Source organism: Cricetulus griseus, assembly GCF_003668045.3.
Source record: "Cricetulus griseus strain 17A/GY chromosome 1 unlocalized genomic scaffold, alternate assembly CriGri-PICRH-1.0 chr1_0, whole genome shotgun sequence".
Taxonomy (NCBI): domain Eukaryota; kingdom Metazoa; phylum Chordata; class Mammalia; order Rodentia; family Cricetidae; genus Cricetulus; species Cricetulus griseus.
In genome coordinates, this window is record NW_023276806.1 from 112,682,498 (window position 1) to 112,707,536 (window position 25,039).

Here is a 25,039-nt window from a genome sequence, read left to right on the forward strand (position 1 = left end):
GGAATGGAATTGAAAACCCATTAACCCACGCACCTAAGAATACCTTATTTTTGACAAAGGTGCTAAATCTATACAATGGAAAAAAGATAGCATCTTCAACAAATGGTGCTGGTACAATTGGATTTGGACATGTAGAAAACTGCAGATAGATCCATACCTGTCACCATGCACAAAACTTAAGTGCAAATGGATCAAAAATCTCACCATAAATCCAGCCACACTGAATCTTCTAGAAGAGAAAGTGGGTATTACCCTTGAACAAATTGGCACAGGAGACCGCTTCCTGAACATTACGCCAGTAGCACAGACATTGAGGTCTGCAATTAATAAATGGGACCTCCTGAAACTGAGAAGCTTCTGCAAGGCAAAGGAAACAGTCAGTAGGACAAAATGACCACCCATAGAATGGAAAAGATCTTCACCGATCCCACATCTGACAGAGGGCTGATTTCCAAAATATACAAGGATCTCAAGAAGCTAGCCACCAAAACACCAAACAATGAAATTAAAAAGTGGGGTGCAGAACTAAATAGAGAATTCTCAACAGAGGAATATGAAATGGCTGAAAGACACTTAAGAAAGTGCTCAAAATCCTTGGCCATCAGAGAAATGCAACTCAAAACAACTCTGAGATACCACCTCACACCTGTCAGAATGGCTAAAATAAAAAATACCAATGACAATCTATGCTGGAGGGGATGTGGAGAAAAAGGAACACTCCTCCATTGCTGGTGGGAGTGTGAACTTGTAATACCACTCTGGAAATCAGTATGGCAGTTGCTCAGAATAATGGGAATCAGTCTACCTCAAGATCCAGCCATTCCTCTCTTGGGTATATACCCAAATAATGCACGTTCATACAACAAAGACATATGTTCAACCGTGTTCATAGCAGCATTGTTTATAATAGCCAGAACCTGGAAGCAACCTAGATGCCCCTCAACTGAAGAATGGATAGAGAAAATGTGGTACATTTATACAATGGAGTACTACTCAGCAGAAAAAAAACAATGGAATCTTGAAATTCGCAGGCAAATGGATGGAACTAGAAGACATCATCCTGCGTGAGGTAACCCAGTCATAAAAAGACAAACATGGTATGTACTCACTCATATATGAATTTTAGACATAGAGCAAAGGAGTACCAGCCTATAATCCTCTTCACCAAAGGAACTAGGAAACATGAAGGACTCTAAGGGATAAATGGTCCCCAGGAATGGGAAGTGGCATGAACTCCTGAGCTAATTGGGAACATGAGGGTAGAGGAGAGGAAGCTGCTACAATAAGAGCAAGAGAAGAGGAGTAGAGGAGAGGAAATGGAGGAGCAGAAATATTGAGTTGGGGGATAAATAGAGGAGAGAGAGCAGGATGAGAGATACCATATCAGAGAGAGCCACTATATGTCAGAGAAGAGATCTGGAACCAGGGAGAACTCCAGAGACCTACAAGGATGACATGATCTGACAATCCAGGCAATGGTGGAGAGGATAACCTAAAAGCCCTTCCCCTAAAATGAGATTGATGACTTCTCTTTATGCCATCCTAGAGCCCTCATCCAGTAGCTGATGGAAGCAGAGACAGACATCCACATATATACACTGAGCTGAAATCGGGAATTTAGTTGAAGAGAGGGAGGAATGAAGAGCGAAAGGGGTCTGTACCAGGTTGGAGAAACCTACAGGAACAGTTGGCCTGAACAAGGGAGAGCACATCGACCCCAGATGCTTTCTGGGAAGCCAGTACAGGACTGATCCAGACCCCCGAACATGGATGTCAATGAGGAGGCCTCTGCATTCCAGGGGGCCCCTGGTAGTGGATTAGTATTTTTCCCTGGTGCAAGAAGGGACTTTGAGAGCCCATCCCACGTGCAGTGTTACACTCTGGCCCTGGACACATGGGGAAGGGCCCAGGACCAGCTCAGGAAGATTTGGTGGATGTTGCAGAGCCCCAGTGGAGGGCCCTACCCTGCCTGGGGAGTGGTGGGTAGATGGGGTGGGGGGTAGGTTGGGGGTGAGGGAAAAGGGATGGGGGTGAGGGGAGGGAGAGGGAGAAGGGACTTACATGTGAAACAAGCTTGTTCCCTAATTAGAACTAATAAATAAAATTAAAAAAAAATCTGCAGGTTTGGACAGGGTAAAGGTTTGTGATAATTTATAACATATGAACAGTGTTTCTAACTAATGAATTCCATTTAACTTTTCAGCTAGTCTCTTACCTTCTTAAACTTATATCATCATGCTCCTGCAAAAGGGTGGTTGGGTGGAGGACACATTTCCCACTATCAATTTCAACCCGTATATCAAGTTCAAAGTCAATATTTCTCTCAGTAGGTGGACCACTAATACTTCGGTTGACTGGTGTTGTAGGCCATCGTTCAGTAAGCAGCTGATGAACAGCAGCAAAGCCTGTTGCTTTCTTCCTAGAGGTATGTCTGCAAAAAAAAAAAGGCATCATTCCTTATAGTAAACTAAAATCTTCCCAATGAACTATTTCCCAATGTTATGTAACAGTCTATAAAGAAATTTTATTTTATAAAATAATAAAATTAATTGAATAGAAATTATTTAACTAGTTAAAACTAAAGTTTTTTCTAGGTTTGATGGAGTCACATATTATCCAACAATTATGAACTGACTATTATCTGCCAGTAGGTGCTAGGTGATGAAGACACAGACATAATTATAGCTATTAATGAATGTGAACACCAGTGTATGAACTGAACTATATGTTGGAAGAGGTTTCATTTCTAAAATTATAAAATCTAAATGCTGGCTTCCAGATTTTATTAAAAGACAGAAGAAGAGGGAAAGGAAGAGGAAAAAAAAAACTGCCAAAGCTATTTTGACATCTGGTGGTACTAAACACCACACACAGTGTTGATGACACTGATCCTGATGTTGCTCCACAAATTCATTCATGCTGTTATCCCAACACTGAGGAGGCTGAGGCAAGAAGATGGCAAGTCCAGGCCAGACTGACTACACAGCAGGCGCTTATCCCTATGAACAAAACAACCCCAAAACTCTCCAAACTAGATTGAAAACTTGAATACAAGACCTACGACGATATAACTCCTAACAGGAAATAGGGAAAAATTTCTGTGACAGATCTTGGCAATGATTTCACATAAAATCATTTGAAATAAAAAAAGCAAAAACAGACAAAATTATATCAAACCAAACAAGTGCTATGTCTCCAGAGGAAAGGAAATATTATCAACAGGGTAAAAGGTGGCATATGGATTAAGACAAGATGCTAATTTCTAAAATATATAAGAGACCCATAAGCTAAAGAGAAAAAAAAAACTAAAAAACTCAATTATAAAAAGAGCCTACAGTCAGGCTAATCCCAGCACTTAGGAAGCAGAGGCAAGTGGATTTCTTGTGAGCTCAAGGTCAGCCTGGTCTACAGAACAAGTTCTAGGACAGCCAGGGCTGATACACAAAGAAACTCTGTGTACCAGCCTTTTTCTTTTGGGATACCAATCAGCTTCTAAATCATGACAGAGACTTATTAGTTTTGAATGCTCGGCCTAGGTTAGGCACATTTCTGGCTAGCTCTTTTAACTTAAACTAACCTGTTTCTCTTTACCTTTTGAGTTAGAGCTTATTACCTTTCTTACTGCTGTATATCTTACTTTCACTGCTTCTTTATGTCTGGCTGGCTGGTGTCTGGCTGGCATCTTGTTCAGGGCGTGTCCCTCGTTCTCTCCTCCCTCTTGTTCTTCCTTCTCTCTCAAGCCTAGATTTTTCCTCCAAATTATTCTCTCTGCGCGGCAGCCTGGCCCATCCCTGTCCTGTAGCTATTGACCACTTAGCTCATTATCAGACCAATCAGGCAGGCAAGGTGAAACAGATACAGCATAAACAAAAGTAACGTATCTTTACACAGTTAAAAATAATATCCCCAGAATAAACAGATGTATTAATTTTTGCCCAGCACTCAGGAGGCAGAGGCAGGTGGATCTCTGTGAGTTCAAGGCCAGCCTGGTCTACAGAGCAAGTTCCAGGACAGGCTCCAACGCCATACAGATAAGCCCTGTCTCAAAAAATCCAAAATAATAAATAAATAACCAGAAAATCCCCCCCCAAAAAAAAGAAAGAAAGAAAGAAAAGGAAGGAAGGATGGAAGAAAGAAAGAAAGAAAGAAAGAAAGAAAGAAAGAAAGAAAGAGAGTTTACAGCTTAAACAGACATTTCTCCAAGGTGACATACAAGACCCAGACAAATACAGATATATTAAAGGTGTTCACACTAACCATCAAAGAAAACCAAACAGAACGGAAGAGACTGTTAAAATGACTATGAATAAAAGCTGACCAGAATTTTCAGAAACTGGATCCTTCTCCAATAGTAATAAGAATATAAAATATCTAACAATTAGAGGAAACTGCTCTATGACCCACTTCTAAGTATTTATCCAAAAGAATTAAAACTAGGGTCTTAAAGAGACAGCATTCACATGTTCACTGTGCCATTTTCCACAACAGCTATGATGTGGAATAAGATACAAATGTCTGTCAAAAGGGTCACAAAATATATGTTAAAGACTTAAATATACGACCTATGATGGCAAAACTCCTAGGAATAAGACTGTTCTGCCTTGAAATAAATGTAGCAATATGCACTAACACAAATGAACTTAGATTATTACATGAAGCAAAAGAAACTCTAGTCAAAGAAGGAAAGATATTATATGATTCCTCTTTCAAACAGCCAAACCCACAGAAACAGGAAACTGCCACAGGGAGCTGCCAACAAATAGTATTGTCTTATTTACTGAGGACAGACTGTAAAAAACCTGCTATATGCTCTGGCCACAGAAGAATGGTGCTGTACTACACACTTGTACATTTCATACTTAGTGTTCTTGATAACAGAAAACATAAATATGATCAAGCTGGATATGTGGAAAAGATTATTAAATCAGTAAAAATTTTAAAATATTAAGTATAAAAACAACAAAAAGAGCTACACATTCTGTCCAGAGGAAGCTACTGCCTGACTACTAAGAGGGCTAACTACTAAACAAAAATAGAGGGGCTGGAGAGATGGCTTAGCAGTTAAAAGAACTGGTTGCTCTTCCAAAGGACCCAGTTTCAATTCCCAGCACCTACATGGCAGCTCACAACCATGTCAAACTCTAATTCCAGGGGAACAGATGTCTACTTCTGCCTCTTGCAGACACTGTATATACACACATACAGGTAAGAATCCATACTCATAGAATAGAAAAATAAAAATAGAACTATATAAAGCAAAGAATATACCTAAATAATTCTAAAAAAGTGTTTCCCTAAAAGCCCAAGTAAACTTTTATATTTTAAGAACTACCAAAATAATTGGAAAATTTGAAAAGAAACCTGGACATACCACTGCAAAATTATGAGGCAAAATTTCAAAAATCCTTAAAATGCCCAAGTACAAACAGACAATTAGAAAACAGAGCAAGCCACAATGACAGTATTGAGAGGATTACAAGCAACACTAAACATTGATGCTAAAAGAAAAGGAAGCAGATATTCTTAGAACAGAATTCTATACTCAATTCAATAATCAAATACGAGCACATTAAACTTATTTTATGTTTTTTTTAAAACTTTAGGAAAGCAGATTTGAATTATGATTCTTCTTAGGTTATTTGAAGTTACATTCCAGCAAGTAAAGAAATAGGCCAAATATGCTAATATAAAAGATTGCAAAGCTAGTGGTTTCACTCTGGTGAAATGGGTAAAGAATCATCTGAGCTCAGTAGGAAGACTGAAGATGGTGACAGTGGAAACCTAATCTTATTGTCATAGTTGCAGCAGAGCAGGCTGTAGAGGTAGGTGGATTAGAAAGGTCCTTCTAGTTCCTCATGAGGGCCCATTCTCAGTAAGACTTCACATTTATGTGCCTTTTATTTCATCAACACTATTTCATCTCATTTCTTTCAAGAATGATTTGAAACCCTTATTCACTACTACATACATCCCTTTACTATTCATTACTTTTCTCAACTATATGATATTTTTCAGTGTTTCCTTTTATTTACTAAGCTCAGGAGGAATACTGCTTTCTCTTTTATTAGATTTATAACCATATCTCTATTTCCATCTTATTGGCAGGTAGTATCATGGAGAAATAATTGAAGCAATTTAAATAAACCCATTTATATTAAAAAGAAAACAGCACCATATAAAGTTAAATCACATTAGAGATTATGGATACATATTTCAGTATTATTAAAAAAATGAACACTTTTTTTTTTGCTAACTTACTATTGTTATGATTTTATATTTTTGAGACTACTGAGGCTACTGAGTCAACTGTAGCCCAGGCTGGAGTAGAGCTTGATATGTAGTCCAGGAGGATCTTAAACTCCTGATCCCATTGCTGGAATTATAGGCATGTGACATCATGCTTGGCTTGCTAAATATTAGACTAGATAAAATGCCTTAGGTTTACATCTAGTTTCTGACATACCACTTAAAGGTCTTAAAATAAAAATCTACTCACGAGGCTTTCCTGTAAATATAGAATCTTTCCCTCTCACGGTCTTCATCTTTTTCATCCTTCTCAGAGTCTTCACTGGTAGAAGACAGACTGTCATCCCTTCGGCTATCTTCGGATTGGAAAGGAACACTTGGTGAAAAGCCTCCTGTGGTTTTGGGAGAGCTGAACACTGAACAGGATCCTTCACTGTTTGATGAGTAATGCGATGGACCTTCAATAGTTACTGATAAAAGATCCAGTTCTGTCTCCTCTGGAAACTGATTATAAAAACAGTAAATACAAATCAGATTTGTTTATCAAATTCTCTCTCAATTAAAGAGAAAAACTAAAAATATGAAAGACACAAGTCTAAACATTTTAGAATCTCTGAGTTGAATTTCCTCATACTGAACTGAAAGAAAGGGCAGACTCAGAAAGATGAAATGGCATACCAAGGAAGCAAACAGGTCAAACCACAGAAAGTAATCACTGACACCTGAAAACCCAGCATAGTTTTACTTTAGAGGAACATAAAGGATCATCATATTTAATTATTACACACAAGGCAGAAGCAGATTATGTGGAAAGAAAGAAAAAAAATCAAATGTAAATCAGGATGGAAGAATAGCTCATGATGAGCATAGTGATGGTGAGTACAGTTACTTCCTAGAGAAGTTTCTTTGGACAAATCTTTAAAATGGAACCTTCATGGATTGCCAGTATTCTTTTTTTAAAAACTGAAATTTGAAAAAAAAAATCAGGCAAGATTAAATGTTTGTGTTGTATGGGGGATAATATATATACATGTATGTACATTGTATACACTTATAAAACACTAGTTTAATGACACATTTAGAGAAAAAATTGGCTTAAAATGTTAAGTTTTATGTAGCACATTCTCACACTGTTCTGAATAGGGATCAAATCTCTAATCCTGTTCTTGTTTAGAGATAGGGTCTCACTAAGTTGTTCAGGCTGAGAATAGCAGTATTGCACATGACTATAATCTGAGCATTTGGAGGCATAGGAAGAAGGATCAGCGATACAGTGAGTTTACAGCCAACCTAGGCTACATGAGATCTTGCCTCAAAAACTGAAAGCAAAAATAAGTTATTCATGATGGGCTTGAGCTTCCTGTCCTTAAGCCTCAGCCTGCAAAGGAGTTGAAATCACAGGCATGTGTTATCACACTAGGCTCTGAATATAACATTTAATAAAACACTAGTATATATGACAGTTTTATTAAAGAATTGAGAGTCAATGATCAATCAATCAGTTTGCTGTTTGGAGTTAGATTTGGCTTGAGTTTGAAGCACTTAACAAAGATTGCTGACTTTAAAATGACCCACTCTGTAGTTAAATGTGAGGGAAAAAAGATTAACAAATTGATAATATTTGATTTAGTAAACTTCAGCTTTAGAGTTTAAAATCTGGTTCAGTTGATATGATAAGCTGATTAAGGTTTCTTACTTTTGAAGGTCAAGTAAAATTAAACTACATGTAAATATAAAACCAAAATGGAGTACTATGAAATGTACATTAAAAAAAATTCCAACAATCATAAATCTTTACATTAAGAATTTCTGAGGCTTCAGTTTAGCTTGAAAAGAAAGCATTTTGAAAGCAAATTTTCAGGGCAGTTAATTAGTTTTAAAGTAAAATTTTATGTTGTTTTCATAAGTACCTGAAAGTACCCTTCCCCTGGAGAGCTGGACTGTGGTGAACTTCCCCACACTGTATTTTTCAACTTAATTAAAATAATAAGAAAAGAAAATAAAACTCATGAAAAATAAAGACAACATAAACACACATTCCCCAAATAAACATTTTCACATGAATTTTGAAGTGCTATAGTGTACAGCTCTGAAGCTGGCCTTCCTTCAGGCTTCTACTATTATACACTGTGAACTATACAGATAAATGAGTATGTATTTCACATTAACAACTGTGTAAAAGACATAGTTTAATGTGGACCCTCACTTACTAAGGAAAACTGTTCAACAAAACAACCCCATGTAAACGCAAGCTGTTAAGGGATTTTTACTGCACACACACTTGGTCTGCAGTATAACTATTATAGGCAGTGTCGTCTGCTTGCTAATATTCCAGATACTTCTGCTATGGCAACCCTCACTTTTATCATAGGCAGCAATTCATATTTTTAAACTATATAACATTACAAGTCTGCATTTTTCAAAAACTATTTAGCAACACAAATTTCTAACAAGTACTGTCTTTCTTACTGTATCCTGGATGTTAAAAGTTACTCTGGGTCCAGGAGATGCTGCATCCACACGGATTTCTGGGAGTTCATCAGTTTCTCCTATTCGAGAACTATAAGTAAAACACAGTAATGAAGTAAGCATAAAGATGTAACACAAATATAAAATATAAAACACCAATAGTTTCATTTTAACAACCCCTAGCTTTATAGAAGTCTTATTAATGACATTAACATTTATTTCTAAATATTGACCTTATCAGATGTTTTAATTTTTGGCATTCAACATCTGTGAAAAAGCTTCAATGTTTCAATTAACTTCACATTTTCTTAAATTAAACCATATAAAAAGGATTCATGCTTTTTTATTTTTTTTGGAGACAGGGTTTTAATGTATCCCTGGCTAGCCTTGAAACCATTGCACAGCTGAGAGAGGATGCTCTTGAACTTCTGATCTCCTTGCCTGTCCTAAGAGCGACACTTCGGGCATGTACCACCCAATTTATGTGGTACTAGGGACTGAACCTGGGGTTTCATAATGCCAGGCAAGCACTCTACCAACTGAGCTACAACCCGCCTCAGGAATTTATATCTTATTTTTATGACTTAATACTAAAGCAAGTTTTTAATATGTACAATTAGCCTTCCTAAATTGACTATTTAGAAAGCAACCACCAACATGCAAATTTTCTTTTCTTTGGATCATCTGTAAGCTTATACATTAATCATATCTAAATAAGTTTGCTTTACTAAAACTTTCTTACGACATTGAGGAATAAAACCAATGACATATGACAGTAAATAGTGACTGTTATTTTACTAATAAAATTTATTTTTCTATTTTTCTTTTTTAACTATCCAATTGGAACACAGTAAAATATATATATATTATATTTATATATGATATATATACATATATATATATATCATATATATATATTGAATCCTAGTTTGTCTCATTGGTTGAAATATGTATTACCTTGCTCTTTCCATTCTCTTAAGAGGCGGTCTTCCAGAAGCTGAAATGCTCTTTGATCGGTTGTAACTTGGTTTGTAACCTAAACCCCACTTATCCTTGAGGGAAGCAGCCTAATAAATGGTAGAGGAAAAAAAAGTGACTCAAAGCAATTGTATACTGATGTGGTATTTCACTACAGCTAAAATAAAAAAAAAAAAAACTATGTTAGTTCTTTTACCTCCAGGTGACTTAAATGACATTCAGCATAGATGAATCAAAGTACCACAGCAAACAGTCATCCTAATGTCATTAAAACCAATTAGCAGGACTATACAATGGAAGTAAGAGTCACTGGCTAACTCAACAAAAAAAGAAAATATTGGGGAAGAAAAGAGAAGTACAGAAACATGGTGATAACAAAGGAAATAATTAGAAGATGAGGAAAAAATGAGCAAAGATCCTGAGGATAAGCTAGGTGTGTTTTGGGGAAGAGACCACTTTTTTTTTTTTTTTAATCATTTCAAGGACCATTCAAATTGCTCCTCTGCTCCAGACTTCTACTTCACTGTAGCAGAGAAAAACAAGAGACTGAAATGCTGTGTGATGAGGTGCTGGGTGCTAAAAAGATTCTCACACAGTTCAGAACTCATGAAATGGTAGCGACGGAAGGGGAAATGTTGAGTGAGACAAGTATGAAGAATACAAATGACATTTCAATGGTATCTTTAATCCTTTATCAAGTTTTATTTTTAGGAACCTACTACCAGATAAACACCCTTAGAAACAGATGTATACTTAGTGTATGACTTTCAGCACAATTTTAAATATATAACTATACACTGTACCATATCAAAGTCTATTACTCTCAGAGAATAACAATTGATAAAGTAAATGGATTTTCTCTTTAAATAATTTAGAGCAGAACTTGAAGAAGGTTCTCTGGGAATTAGAGGTGACTGAGGGATCACCTACAATCTTTACTCAGACCCCTTTAATGAATGGATGGAAAAAAAAAAAAGGAAGAGGAGGAGGAGGAATCTTCTAGTAAAAAATTCTCTTCTTTTGGAGCAGTTTTTATTTTATTTTTTATTTCTGGTTTCTAGTTCCACAAAAATCTGACCATACAGAAATTAAGAAATTTTTTCTGAGCTATTAGAGAAGGTAAAAATGCTGCCCCAAGGATTTGGAAAAGCAGGTAAATACATAAATAGGAGTGTCAGCTGATAGAACAGAATTCACAAGTGGAGAATGCATAAGCACAGTACTGTAACGACAGTGCTAGGTTGGGAAATCTAAGGCTCGTACAAACAATTGCAATAATTAAAAATGCCAATTGGTAACAAGGTACTCCTGCAGCATAGTGAGAACTTCTTCAGGCGTTTGACAAGATTCCTTCAATAAACACTAGAAGAAGAAGCTCTTCAATCTTTCAGCAAAGGGAAGGGGAAAATGAATGTTTTGAGAATCACCAGAGTATAGTTGTACTGAATATGGCCAAATTTTTGTATGTGCCAGTCTTTTATTTAGTTACACTGGGTTAGTATTTGCATATATAACCTACTAGAAACTTCTTGTATAGTCTGAATGCCTAGATAACTTATATTACTATATGATAACAAACACGAAGTAAATACTTTTTACAATATGTTGTTTAAGGAACAACAAGGAAAAAGTCAGTGTATGTTCAGTAAAGAAACAATTATGTTTTCTAAATACTTTTGATCTGTGGCTAACTGAATTTAGGAATGTGTAACCCACAAATATAAAGTGGCAACTGCAATGTTTTTCATGTGGCTTGTCCTTAATAGAAACTAGCTAACCTGAACCCAACCTGATCTGGGTGATATGTCACAGCATACCAAAGAAAAGGGAGATACTGAGATCTTATCAGGAATATTCATTTTGTCCCATCCAAATGGGCAGGGTAAAAAAATGACAAATGTCTATGAAGGTCGCAGACCTAAGCACAAAACCTAGAAGGAAGTTTACAGCAAGCAGTTCCTTTCACCTAGTACATCATGTCTAGCTATCAAGAAAAAAAATTACAAAATATACTACAGGCAAAAATGAAGATCTGAAGAAAAAAAAGTCAGAAGCAAACATGACAAAAGTGTTGGAACTATCAGATTAGAATATTAAAAGCAGTTTTAATTAATGTGTTATGGCTCTCATGGATTAAAAAAAAGGCAGACTATAAGGACAGCTGGACAACATGACCAGAGGTGAAAATTCTAAGAATGAACAAAAAACAAAACAGTAGAGATGAATATAATAACAGAAAGAACATCTGATGAGCTTATAACAGGCTGGACATGCTGAGGAAAAAAATCACTGAGACTGAAACAGATTCACAGAAACTTCAGAAAGTGGTAAGTAAAGACAATGGAGACAAGAAAAAAAAAAAGAAAAGAAAAGAAAAAAAAAAAAAAACCAAACAACAGCAGCAGCAGCAACAACAAATCCAAACAAGATCCTAACAGAATGCCCATGACTTGAGGGAAAACTACAAAATGCATAAAGATGTACAATGGTAATACCAGAAGGGAGAGGGAAGAGAGTAAGTCACCAGAGTTCTCTGTGGACTGGGACAATCAGGGAAGGCACCTGAGGGGGAGGTGACCTTGTTCTAGTACCTCTCCCAACATGGGTGGTATAGCTACATTCACAGTGGATACCCTACCCTGTTGCTTACCAATGGCTCTGACTCTGTAATGGAACTGCCAGTGACTAAGATTTCTTTAGCAATGTAAGATATCAAACCACAGATAGAAAACTGAGGAACCAAATAGGATAAATACTAAAAAAAACTACACAACAAAAGATAAATATTAAAAAAAAACCTAAAACAAAATTGAATAGTATCTCAATCACTGAGAAACAAAGAATAAAAATGACACCCAATTTTTCCTTAAAAAAAAAAAAATCATGCCAGTGAGAAAAGAGTGAAGAACAAGAAAATGGCCCACAGAATCAACTAACCAGGGATCACAGAGACTGAACTGACAATCTGGGAGCTTAGGTCTGACCTAGGTACTCTACATATATATTATGGTTGGGCAGCCTGATGTTCTTAGGTGACGCCTAACAGTGGGAGCAAAGAATTGCAGTGCAAGAGTTCTACAGAGATGAAAATCAAACAGGCTAGAAACATGGATCTCCATAAGGAAGATGACCAAAGAATTAAATGAAGGCAAATAAAAATTATTTTTTTCTATTCTAAATGATCTAACATAATTTGTTCAAAATAAATCACACTAATGCTGTGTTGTGTGCTTACATACACTACAAATAAATATGCATATCTATTACTTATACACATATTTACTTATAATACGCATCTTAACTTTATACATATATCACACTTATATCCATGTTTACACCTAAGAAATGAGTGACCATCATGGCAAGAGGGATTACTTTATTATTATAGGTACTCATGCTACCTATGAAGCAGTATAGTGTTATCTGAAAGCAGACTTGGATTTAGTTGTACACATGTAAATTTAAAAACCACCACCAAAAATGTATTTTTTATTTTACTTTTTATCCAAAAATGTATTAAACTACAACTGATTACAAAGAGGAGAAAATGAAATCATACAGTATTCAGTTAAAACTACACAAAACAGAAAAAACAAAAGCATGAATAGAGAACAAAAGCAATAGAAAACTGAAAAAAGGTAGATAGATGTTGAATCCAATGGTATCAATAATCATTTTAAACATCAATGGTTTAAAAGACTAACAGAATTGCAAAGCTCAAAGGATGGTTTCTGTGTCATGGTTGCAGACCTTTTATCAGAAATGGACAGCCCAGTGCACACAGAAAATCTTTATGTACATAACTAAACTCAACAGCACAGTTGCAGGTAGGTAATGTGAGCATAACATGGATACTGAGACACTCCTGTTGCTGTTTCTGCTTTCCTTCCACCCTTCAAGACTCCCCCCCCACCCCCCAATCCACCCTAATTTGTATCTCTTCCTCTTTCACTGCTTCCTGGCTACCATGAATGAACATTTCTCTGCTACACCTCCTATGTTAATACCATCACAACCACAAGGTAAGAGGGTCAAGTGACATAGACTGAAACCATAAGCCAAAATCAGCTTTTCTTTCTCTTCTGTTGATTATCTCAGGTATAGAGTAAAGAAAAATTAACTAACACATTGCTTCTGATCACTCCTTTTCAACAGTGCCCTAATAGGAATATAGACTAGGATGGAAGAAATAAAGCTCCCTCTACTCACAATGTGACACAATGGTCTATGTAGGAAATACAGAATTGATAAAAATTGTCCGGTAATTTATAAACAAGTATATCAAGATTATAGGATATAAAATTAATATATAAAAGCCAATTTGCTTTCCTATATACCAGCAATGAACAAAGAGAATGCAAAATTTGAAACCAAAATTAAAATATTTAAGCGTAAATCATATAAAATGTATACAAGAGCTTTATATGAAGGAAACTATAAAACTGATGACAGAAATCAAGACACTTAAAAACTGGAGAGATATTTTACATTCTGTATTGTCAGGCATAATACTGTTTAAGGATAAGGAATGGCAAGGGAAGACAGTGGGGTTTTAGGCAGTAAAATTACTGTGTATGCAACAGAGAATACATGTCATTATATGTTTGTCCTAAACGACAGAATGCACAGCACCAAGAAGGAACTCTCCTGTAAACTATCAGCCTTGAAATTGTGTACATGTAGGTGCATCAGCTGTGCTAAGTGCAATATTCTCAAGGAGAATATTGACAGTGGCTGATACAATATATGTGTGCAGGGAAATCTCTGTACATTCTCTGAGGAACTTAAAGTTGCTCTAAAAATTATGTTTTACTAAAAAGATAAGGCAGAAAAGACAGAAATTGTGGCTTGGAGGTAAATATTGAAAAACTGGAAGCAAAGACATGGAAAAAGATTGCACATTTCTGAGAGCATACATGAGATGGGTAAAAAACTAGTGTGAGTTCACGAATGATGGGAACAACACTGGCTTGGGCCTAACTGCAGACTTCCATTGCCTGGCTTTGAAACTTGGTTCCATCAGGATTGCTGGCTACATAAAATTGGTCAAACTACTTGACCTCTCTGTGCCTCAGTTTTCTCTTTTTTAAAATGGAAGAAAAGGCTACTTCATAGAATTATTGTGGAGATTTATAGGCGATTAAATGTAAAGTGTTTTAAATAGTGCCTGGCCCACAGGTCTGATTTTCATAAATCAGGTGGTATTATTACCAGCTTGAATAAGAACATAAATACTGCTATGTTTCAAAAAGTAAGCATTTAAAAATAGTCTTCTGCAATTTTTAAGTAGGTACTCACTCGCATACTGGATCTCCGTAACTTTTTACGAACATCTCTTCGGATATCATTCACAGCCACAGACTCTAGCTGTTGGTAACGCTGAATTTCCTGGTTTATGGTTCCTTCACTTGCACCCAATTTTCTAAAGGAAAACAAAACAAAATCAAAAAGAAAAGGAAAATAAAATCAAAAACAAAATGGAGAGGTTATTGTAAAGAATCGAGTAAGTAAAACTTGCTTTTTAGCTGCTGTTTTAGTTTTCTCACATGTCAGAGAAGCAAAGGACAATATCTGGATGGGTGAAAATTCCTGCAACTTTAACACTCATATCTAGAAAATTAAAAAGACCCACTTGTTGTGGGATATTTGTATACTGTGTGAATATGTATTTGATGATTTTAGTGTAATAAAAAGCAGAATGGCCAATAGCTAGGCAGGAGGTATAGGCGGGGTTTCCGGGGACAGAAAGGAAGAAGGGGAAGAATCAAGGCACATGAAAGACATCAGTGGGACTCTAAAGAAGTTCGGTATAGAGTACAGATCAAGGTAACCAAGCCATTAGGCAGAATGTAAATTTTAAAAACTATGGGTTAACTGAATTATAAGAGCTAGTTAGGAATAGATCTAAGCTAAGGCCAAGCTTTCATAAGTCTCCATGTCATTATTTGTGAGCTGGTGGCCCAAAGAAAAATCTGTCTACAACCACTAACATCTGAGGGAAGACTTACACTTTCTACCCACTGATGTAGCAAAAGGTACCAGCAATCTCATGGAAACCAAACACTCACTCTGCAGAAAAAATGTATATATGATTCTGGAAGACTAATATATTTTACCTCAAACCATTTTTCTTCCTGAGGATAAAACTCAAATTAATGGGAAATTGAATCATTATGTGATAATTTAGACAAGTTTTAAGGTCATACCTTTCATTTTTTAAAATTCCTGTATTTGTGGGAAGTCCTGATTGAACAACAACAAAATCCCCACAGGTATAACAAGTATTTGAAGATTAGGAAAAAGGAGGCACGGCCACCAACTTGGAGGAAATTAAAGTTTCGAAGTTTAGCAAGAAGGGTATTTATCTTTGTACAGGAGGTACTTAGTAAGACTGAAATACAGCAGGCAACAGATTGAAAAAAAAAAAAAAAAGGTTACTGATGCTTATTGCATTACCTCTACTTTGATCTAAAGAACTGTTAATACCAATAGGCAAGACTTTAAAAAAAACAAACCCATAGACTTTGAATTCATGTTTATACAATACAAATCTCAGTTCTTTACTCTGAGATAGTTTTCTCATCAGACATTTGGAAAATGCTATTTAACCTCACAACTACACTGTGTGGTTTACTGTGAGACAGCATGTCATACCAGAAGAGGTACCCAGAAATGCTGACTCTTAATTCCTCAAAAAAAAAAAAAAAAAAAAAAAAAAAAAAACCACTTCTAGAAACAAGGTTAATAAACTAACACACACTCAACTATGCATGTGAATACATGCAAGCATGGACATGCACATGGAATTGTGTATATATGATATAAAGTCAGCCATTCACTTCACAGAAATGAGTTGTGAAGCCAGAAAGCTAGGATTCCAAGCTTAACTTTATTACTAATGAGCTCAGAAAAATTACTGTACTTCTTGGAACACTGATGACTTCACTGATAAACTAAAAGGTTCCCTCCATCTTTAGCATCCTATTACTCTATTAATAGAGAATGCTATAATTAAGTTAAAAACCAATGACTTACTTAAGATCATCTATTACTTTGGCCTGTTCATTCAGTTCTCTGATGTCCACTAAACGTTTCATAATCTTTCTTCCTCTGGGTTCTCCTGGCTGGCTAGAAGATGCTCCTTGTCTTCGATAATCTATAGCTTCCTAAAAAATTGAAAGCATACATGTTAATACCACTTTCAGTTCATACAGACAATCTATACTACAAAATTAATGCCTCAGATCAAAAAAAGCATGCAAGAATCAAAGCCATCTATAGCAGGTAAGATGATTGCCGTTTTCCACTGATTCAAATCCCCTCATTTCATAAGAAACCTACTGAGTTGCTACCTACGTTTCCCCATGAGTGTGCTCTGCATGCTTTCAAATGGGACTGGCTAGACTGAGGGGAGCCCCGCATCTCTGAATCACACAGATACTCTGCAGGAACAGAATAGCGCTGATTTGGGGGCGCCAGGCCTAGTAGGTGATTTACAAGTCGCTGCCCAAAGGTGAGTTTGTGGCCATCTCCACTTACTGTACTTCCATCTGAACTCTAAATAATAAACAGTATTATTAATTTAAAATTACTTTTAAAGACAAAACTATCTTATGATATAACAGATAAATGTATTTAAAATCTCATTACAAATCAAAACCAGAATGAAATCTTAAAGTCACTTTCTTTTTGACTACTAAGTAACTTGATACTACAGAATAAGCGGTATAGCTGGAAAAACACATTTTTATATGTATATGTCACAGTGTAAGCATTTTGTTTTTAAAAAGACTTATTTGTAAAAATCTTTCCTAAAATATGGTTTACAGACAATAAGATCCATCCATTGAGTATGTACAACTCCATATATCTAGAACTCTACAGTCATCTCCAAACTTTCAGCATTATTCAGAAAAGCTCCTCTCCTTGTAGCAGGCCTTTCCATCCCTGTTCTCAAACCTCATCACACAGACTGAAGACCCATTTGATCTACTTTCTGTGTTGATTTATCTTATCCCTCTTTCAATGTCATCACATTACATTGAGGCTAAGGCACATTTCATAGTGGCATTACTATGAAATACACAACAGCACTGTAAAGTGGAGACCCACCATCACTTTCTTCCTTTCCTCCACAAATAGCAATCACAACACACAAAGTAACACTGAGTTAATCAGGTACCTGACTCAGGAAAAGCCAGTCTTGAAACTCCTGTACTTACAGTATGGATTGTGGGAGACATAGTATCGACTTCATCTTCATCTGACAGGTCAGCTATGTTCACTGAATTGAGGTCAGCAATGTCATCTATATCTTCCTCTCCTGTCAGTGTTGTAAGGGTGTTGCCCAGAGCATTAAGCCTTTTGCCAATGTTAGGGTCCATGTGGACATCAATCCCACACATTTTCCACAATACATTGAGAGTCCATGTTCCAGCACTACTACTTTCTGTTTCAATAAAGAAGTGGTATTAAAAAAATATTCCAGTATAAGCAATTCTGAACTATATGATGACCTTTCATAGCAAGAACAGTCCGAAACACCAGATAGTGAACTGGTTTCCATGAATACAGTGTATATCTATCTCTTCTGTATAATAGCACCGCTCTTTATCTTGAGGATTACATGTTTCTTCTGAGTCCAACAGATCTCCCTCCCCATGAGAACACCAGAAACCATCATAAACTCATTCATCAGTTATAACAGCTAAATAACTAAGTAACTAAGTAACTAAATAACTAAATAACTGGTCAAAGTAAACATCAAAGCTATAAAAACAAAAATCTTTCTCATTTAAATGATAGAGTAGAAATGAGGCCATGAGCTCTTTCCATCCATGTAATGTCATCAATTAAAGCAAAGGAACAAACAAAACAGGAACCAAAAAAAAAAAAAAAAAAAAACCCAACCCATCAACAACAACAACCAAAGAATAACAAAACCAGCAGCAAGAGAGGAGTAAAACCCAGAGCTGAATGGGCTCTGGTGACAGATACTTGTTCTGGTTGTGCTCTCCCTTCCCTGACACAGCATTCTTAAATTTAACATTCTCTGCAAATATCCTGGGGTAAGATCTTGCTTTTGGTTAAGCTAGTTTGAGTAGGTTGCTTTCACTTATAGTCCTGGTAAAGACGTGTATCCCCTTCTCCCAAAAGGTATGTTTGCTCAGTCTCTGGCCTTCTAGCAGTGCTGTTGGAAACTGTCCTAAGTTTTTAGTCCTTGTTGCTGGGAATAGCAGTTGCCTCTTGACATTGCTCATTCAGGAGATGAACACTATGGATACAGCTGGAAGAACGTAAAGAAACAGCAAAAAAAGAAAGGATCACTAGAAACATTGCTGGCTCCATCGGTCTATGCCTCTCAATATCCAAGCCTTTCAGTAAATGTTTGCCTTTAGCATGACTTGATAACTTTTATGGCATGAGAAATAAATAATTGACACTGTTACCTTTTTAGCTGTGACACTTCTACATTTACTGCCCAACTGTTTTCCTATGCCTTACTGCCTTGAGTGACTCCTTTGATGGCATCACCATTTGATTTCTTGCTCAAAAGTATTTAATAGCCTCCCTATTCATCAACAAATCAACTCTTGAATTTGGTATTTGAGACTTTCTATCTTATTTTCACCTAACTCTATTTCAGTCAAAATGAACAGTAAACCTACCAGCTGCAGCTTGTCCTGTAGTCCTTGAACAAACTTCATAGGTGCCATCTGGAACGACACCTGTATAAGAATGACCACAATAAAATTATCAATAAAATATGCATGTATTAAACACTGTACCACATGTTTTTTTTTCAAAGAAAATTACCTAAATATAAACAGGACTTTTAGCTCTGCTATGCTTCAATTTCTCCCCACAAAAGAACCTTTGAACTCAACCCTGTTCTACAGAGTGTAGCATTTTATTTTATGATTTTAGCAACTTACCTATAGCTTTGGCTTGGTCACCTCTAGATGACTTTCTACTAACTTCTAGGATTCTATGATAATTTGTGATATCATGTGTATAACACACACACATACACACACACACACACACACACACACACACACACACACACGCACGCACGCACGCACGCACGTATGCACGCACAAGCACACGCACACGCACACAGACACACACACACACAGAGTTGCTGGTTTTGTTTTTTTGTTGACAGGTTCTTGCTATGCAGCTTGCTTTGGCCTTGAACTCACAATCCAGTCTTAGGCTTCCAAGTACTAGGATTATAGATAAGGCATCAAATCCAGGTGAAGACATTTTTTAATTACAAAAATTTTACATTTATTTACTATGTGTGTGAACATGTGTGCACACCTGTGCAAGTGCCATGACATGAGTAAAGAGCAGGACTTAATTCTTTCTCCTTCTACCCTGTGAGTCCAGGGATTGAACTCACCTTAGTGGCAAGTACCTTTACTGGCTGAGCCATCTGGTCAGCCCCATGTAGGAATATTTTAAGAAGGGAAGTCATTGACAGAAAATTGACAATTTAGAACTACCATATTAGGTAAGAGACAATCTGTCATTTTTGTCATCTCTTTGCCAAGGAGTATTTTATGAGGAAAAGGACTGACTGCTATGATGTCAATCTCATGATCTTGGATCTAAGGCCAGAAACATATCTGATTTTAACTACAAAATGTTATTATCACATGACTTTAACTTAGTACCTTAAACTTAATCAGTGAAAAATATGCTATCTTTGAAATAATCTCTAAGCAAAGTAAGTTGCAAAGAAAGAATTAAAGTCACTTTAAGTAAGCCTTAATGGATATAAAATATCAATCTAAATTTGATTACAGTCCTAAATTTGATTACAGTCCTTTTATAACTTTGTGTGAATCCTAAATTGGCATTCAGAAGTCATTTAAAGTTGGAATGATTTGCTTTTTCTAGGTACTTTGATATTAAATTTGTCTTTCCTTGAAAATTTTCTAAAAAGAAAAATATTTCAAACTTAGGTACACTATCCTTTGTGAGAAAGGATCATTTTTTTTTCTTCTTCTTTTTAAGACAATTCCCCAGGGCCTCATGTTGTAGTCCAGGCTACCTTCAAACTTCTGTATAGCTGAGGATTAGAAGGCTGACCTTGAACTCAAGATCCTTTGGCCTCTTTGTGTGGAAGTCTGTGATTACAGGCATGCCTACATGGCCAGTTTTATGTGGTACTTGAAATCTAACCCAGGGATTCCTGATGGTAGGCAAGTACTCTATCAATTGAGCTACATCCCCAGCCTTATTACGTTCTTTAAAAGACATTGCAGTAACTGTTAAAAAAATTATATTTTTCAACTATAAAGTATGGATGTCTGCCTTGTCAATTCTGAATTACAACAAACAAGGCAAGATGTAGCTTCAGGTACAAATCAGAACAAAGACTATATTACTATATTACTATTCATTTTAATTTGTTTTTAATTAAACACAAGGCCTATTTCCTATATTCTCTAAAAGATAAATTTTCTTATTATTAGGAAAATTGTTTATTTCCTTTTCATTCATAGTGTATTTATTTTAATTAGTGCATGGATAACATTTAACACAAGTCAGGTTTAAATTAGATTTGCCTTTAATTTGTAAAAATATTAAGTTACAATGACTTTTTAGAAAGGACAAGTTACATAAATGATGGCAAACCACCTTCTTAAAGAGCATTTGGATCATAGGATTGGTTGAAGATTTCATATTCATCATCTTTTAGCGTCTACACATGGACTTCATTACAAAGAATGGTGATACTGAAGTATCTCTGCTGTGATACTTAAAAGATAGTAAAAGTGATACAAACAAACCTTTCTAATTTCAAATCAACACATACATGAATAATGGAATTGGAAGAATTCACAATACTTCTCTCAAATTTTAGAAACTTGGGCTATGTTTTTGGGTTATTCCTTGTGTCAGCAATAATTAAAGCTGGAATTCTAGTCCAGGGGATTTATAATCTACTCTGTTTAGTGAGTTGCATCTTTCAGGATCATTGGAACAAAGATGGTTTATCTGGTCATTCATGTTTTGACTACAGGAAAAAACAGGGAGTGATAAAAGCCTCAGATGTGTAGAAGTCTCTGCCTCATTAGAAGGTTGAATTTATAAGTTTTTATAGATGTATTTTGCTACCTTTAATAATAAGGGCTACAAATAGCCCTTATTTAAATTTTAAAGGCATCCTTACATCTGAACATCCTTTAGTTATCAACATAGACACATTTTAATTTTTATAATTATAAGCTTCATGTAGACTCACAAGCATTCATTACTAGATCGCCACGGATTTCTGGTTTCCAGTCATCCCACGATGTCTCAAAGCCGTCCGCAAAACGTATACAAAAGTTCTTGAAATGGCCTTTGCTAACCAGAGACTCCGAGGAACATGCAGTGATGAGAGTACTTTCAATGGTTAGAACGAGAGCAGAGCCAGTATCAAGGTCTCCAGTGTGATTGGACTGAAGGAATACCACAGGGAAAATGAAGCAAAAGATCAATTTAAAAACGCTTTTTAAAAAATCTTTATGTGTATGAATGTTTTGCCTGCCCATAAGTATGTGCATCACATGAGTGTCTGTTGCCAACAAAAGTCAGAAGAGGGCTTTAGATTGACTGAACTATACTTACAGGTGATTGTGAGTCATCATATGGCTGTTGGGAATTAAACTCAGGTTCTTGGAAGAACACTAAGGGCCATTTCTCTAGATGAGAGGATTTCTAAATTTAGAAATCTTCATATTCATAAGAATAAGAATCTAGAAAGAGTCAAGTCTGGAAATCCTCAATATAAAACAACTTAGAAAAAAATAGGCTTTAAACATTCAAACAAATGCATTTTCCCCTTTTAATATACAAAGGGCTAATTATCTGCTTCTCTAGCTTCTGCTTAAATAACGGGGAACACTCTCACTGTGACAACTAGTTCTTGTGTGTGTAGATTTCCTGAACCCTCTCATCGTGTCATAAAAAAGCTGCCATGTTCCAACTCTTTAGACACAATTAAAACTGCCTATCTTGAACTCCAAGTTTCTCTTAGCAATGTTTTGTCAAATAGAACTCTAAATATGAATTCATTCCATTCACAGGCTTATCTCTGCTGTGACATTTAAAATGTTAAAAGCGACACTGAAGGAAAACTGTTACAATAAGACAGCATCCTTGCCTATCCAATTACATATAAAATTTGCAAATTTCTTTAACATTATTTAACATTCTTGTTTAATCCAGTTTGTAAGTAAATTGAAATTCCCTGCCACATTACAGACCATGATATTAAAATGCATTCTGAAATATCCTGTAGTTTCTACTTTATACAAACATTTCTTTCCTTAAAAAAACAAAACAAAATAAAACACAATAAGAATATTCTGAAGCTTATTTGCAAAAACAACAATTAAGAGTTCTTGTTCAAGTTATAAACTGTTCTACTTAAAATTGTAAAATACTCACAGAAAGGTGAGTAGAGGCCGAGCGTTGGTGGCGCATGCATTTAATCCCAGCACTCAGAAGGCAGAGGCAGGCAGATCTCTGTGAGTTTGAGGCCAGCCTGGTCTCCAAAGCGAGTGCCAGGATAGGCTCCAAAGCTACACAGAGAAACCCTGTCTCAAAAAACCAAAAAGAATGTGAGTAGAAATATCTGGCTTTCAGTCCTGGAATAAAGTCTCCTATGTCTGTACCTGTGCAGTATTTGTTATAGGGAGGCAAATCCCCAGATCATTCACAGTCAGCTGGAGGAAAAGAGTCCCAAAGGCCTGGGCTGATGTTTGCTGGATACCAGGGAGCATGTCTACAACTTCCTTTGTAGCCATATGAATATCCTTATGTAAAGCCATTCGTTGTTCATTCCAGTTGTCATAGGCAGCCTTATAATTCAACCAAAACAGCACAGCTTTTGCAAATTAAGAAGAGGAAGAAAGAAAATTAAAGTCAATAATGTAAGTGATTTATTACAGTTAGTAAATTTCAACTACTGCAAAATTCTGATGATTAATAATCATTACTAATAAAAATTACTACTAGCAAATTGTAGTACTAGAATTGTAATGAAACTAAAATGATATAGTCAATACTTTCCATGGACAAATAAAAAATGAAGCAGAATTCGAGCTTCTGCCTAATGGCAACAGAAAGAAAACCCAGGTCCATTTATCCTTTCAATATTGTAGAATTCCTGTTACACATTTGGTCCTGGGTGGGATAATAAATGCAAACAAACACTGCTCTTGACCTTAACTGCATAGTTTATCTTTGATATTGATCTGACTGAGAAATGTCCACCTTAGGCCCTAGTATTTAAACGCTTGGTTCCTAGTTAATGGTACTATTTGTAAGGTTAGAGGAATTTTAGGACCAGAGACTTGCTGGAGAAAATAAGCAACGGAGGTGAATGAGAGTTCATGGTACTGCCCCATTATAGTTCACTCTGGGTTTCTTTTGTGTGGCTGAGATATGATTTCTTATGTTCTTGCTTGGGCTACCTGTTGTCATGCCTCTACAGCTGTTACAGACCATCCCTCTGGAACCCTAAGCCTATTTTCCAAAAAAAGTCTGTCAGATATGCTAGGCCAGGAATAGAAATGTCTGACTACAAATGTTTGGCAAGATTTCCACATAAAACCTGAGAAAACTTTAAAAAAAAAAAAGTATTCTAAATATACAAAAGAACAGCTTCTTGGTAGCAGCATTTTCTTAGGTGTGATCTGTCTGCTGGCTGTGAGCACAGACACGACGATGGAGCTTCCAGGTTTGCTCTGGCAGTATGGACAGCTCTTTTGGGAAGTCCTGTTACCAAACAAATGGGTGGCATGCTACTCGGTGGTAGTGTGGACCCAGAAACTCCCGAGTTGGGACAGTAAATGTGACACTCACTGGTACCTCTAAGCTAAGCTCTCACAAACCATGGAGCTAGGCACAGCCAGCCACCAAATCTGCTGCATTGGCCCTAGCCATGCTGCTTAGCAGTTTAAAGATTCATGTGGTCAGAAAAACTATAGAGATATAAAGACAAAATTCAGAAAAAAAAAACCTTTAAATGGTTTACAGTGTGTTTAAAAATATACAACATCTTGGGAGAGAAAAGAAAAAGGGAATCAACATCATAAAAAGGAAAACACAGTTTTAAAATAATAAAGTCCTTGAAAAAGGAGTGAAGTAATAAAAAAGCCACATAAAGATGGACAATACACAGACAGAGAGTCTGGATACTGGATGCTATTGTGATGTCTTTGAATTGTTTGCTGAGGGAGGAACAACAGCTGCTAAGAGACATTTGATTTTAAATGTTGCTGAATTAATTCAACTATATATTTTTAAATGTCTTGACTTCAAAATTTAAGTCAAAAGATGT

The 25,039-nt window shown here is 36.1% G+C and overlaps 1 protein-coding gene across 11 annotated transcripts in view; it reads right to left on the reverse strand.

Moving 5' to 3' along the window:
• The window catches only part of LOC100752965 (KIAA1109 ortholog), a 197,168-nt gene that overhangs the window by 37,659 nt on the left and 134,470 nt on the right, over positions 1-25,039 (reverse strand). For 9 of the 11 annotated variants that reach the window (XR_004771991.1, XR_004771990.1, XM_035451565.1 and 6 more), the window contains 11 exons: positions 23,370-23,581; positions 21,953-22,151; positions 19,362-19,421; positions 17,916-18,142; positions 16,729-16,859; positions 14,992-15,115; positions 9,673-9,782; positions 8,716-8,806; positions 8,157-8,219; positions 6,497-6,750; positions 2,216-2,431 (listed from right to left, as the gene is read on the reverse strand). Coding sequence is in view for 9 of the 11 variants with exons in the window: in XM_035451565.1 (XP_035307456.1) it covers positions 2,216-2,431; positions 6,497-6,750; positions 8,157-8,219; positions 8,716-8,806; positions 9,673-9,782; positions 14,992-15,115; positions 16,729-16,859; positions 17,916-18,142; positions 19,362-19,421; positions 21,953-22,151; positions 23,370-23,581 (1,687 nt within the window). In the remaining 2 variants the exon portion in view is untranslated. Of the gene's footprint in view, positions 1-2,215; positions 2,432-6,496; positions 6,751-8,156; positions 8,220-8,715; positions 8,807-9,672; positions 9,783-14,991; positions 15,116-16,728; positions 16,860-17,049; positions 17,251-17,915; positions 18,143-19,361; positions 19,422-21,952; positions 22,152-23,369; positions 23,582-25,039 lie in introns of all 11 variants that reach the window. The other 2 variants (XM_027391967.2, XM_027391975.2) reach the window with 2 other exon arrangements.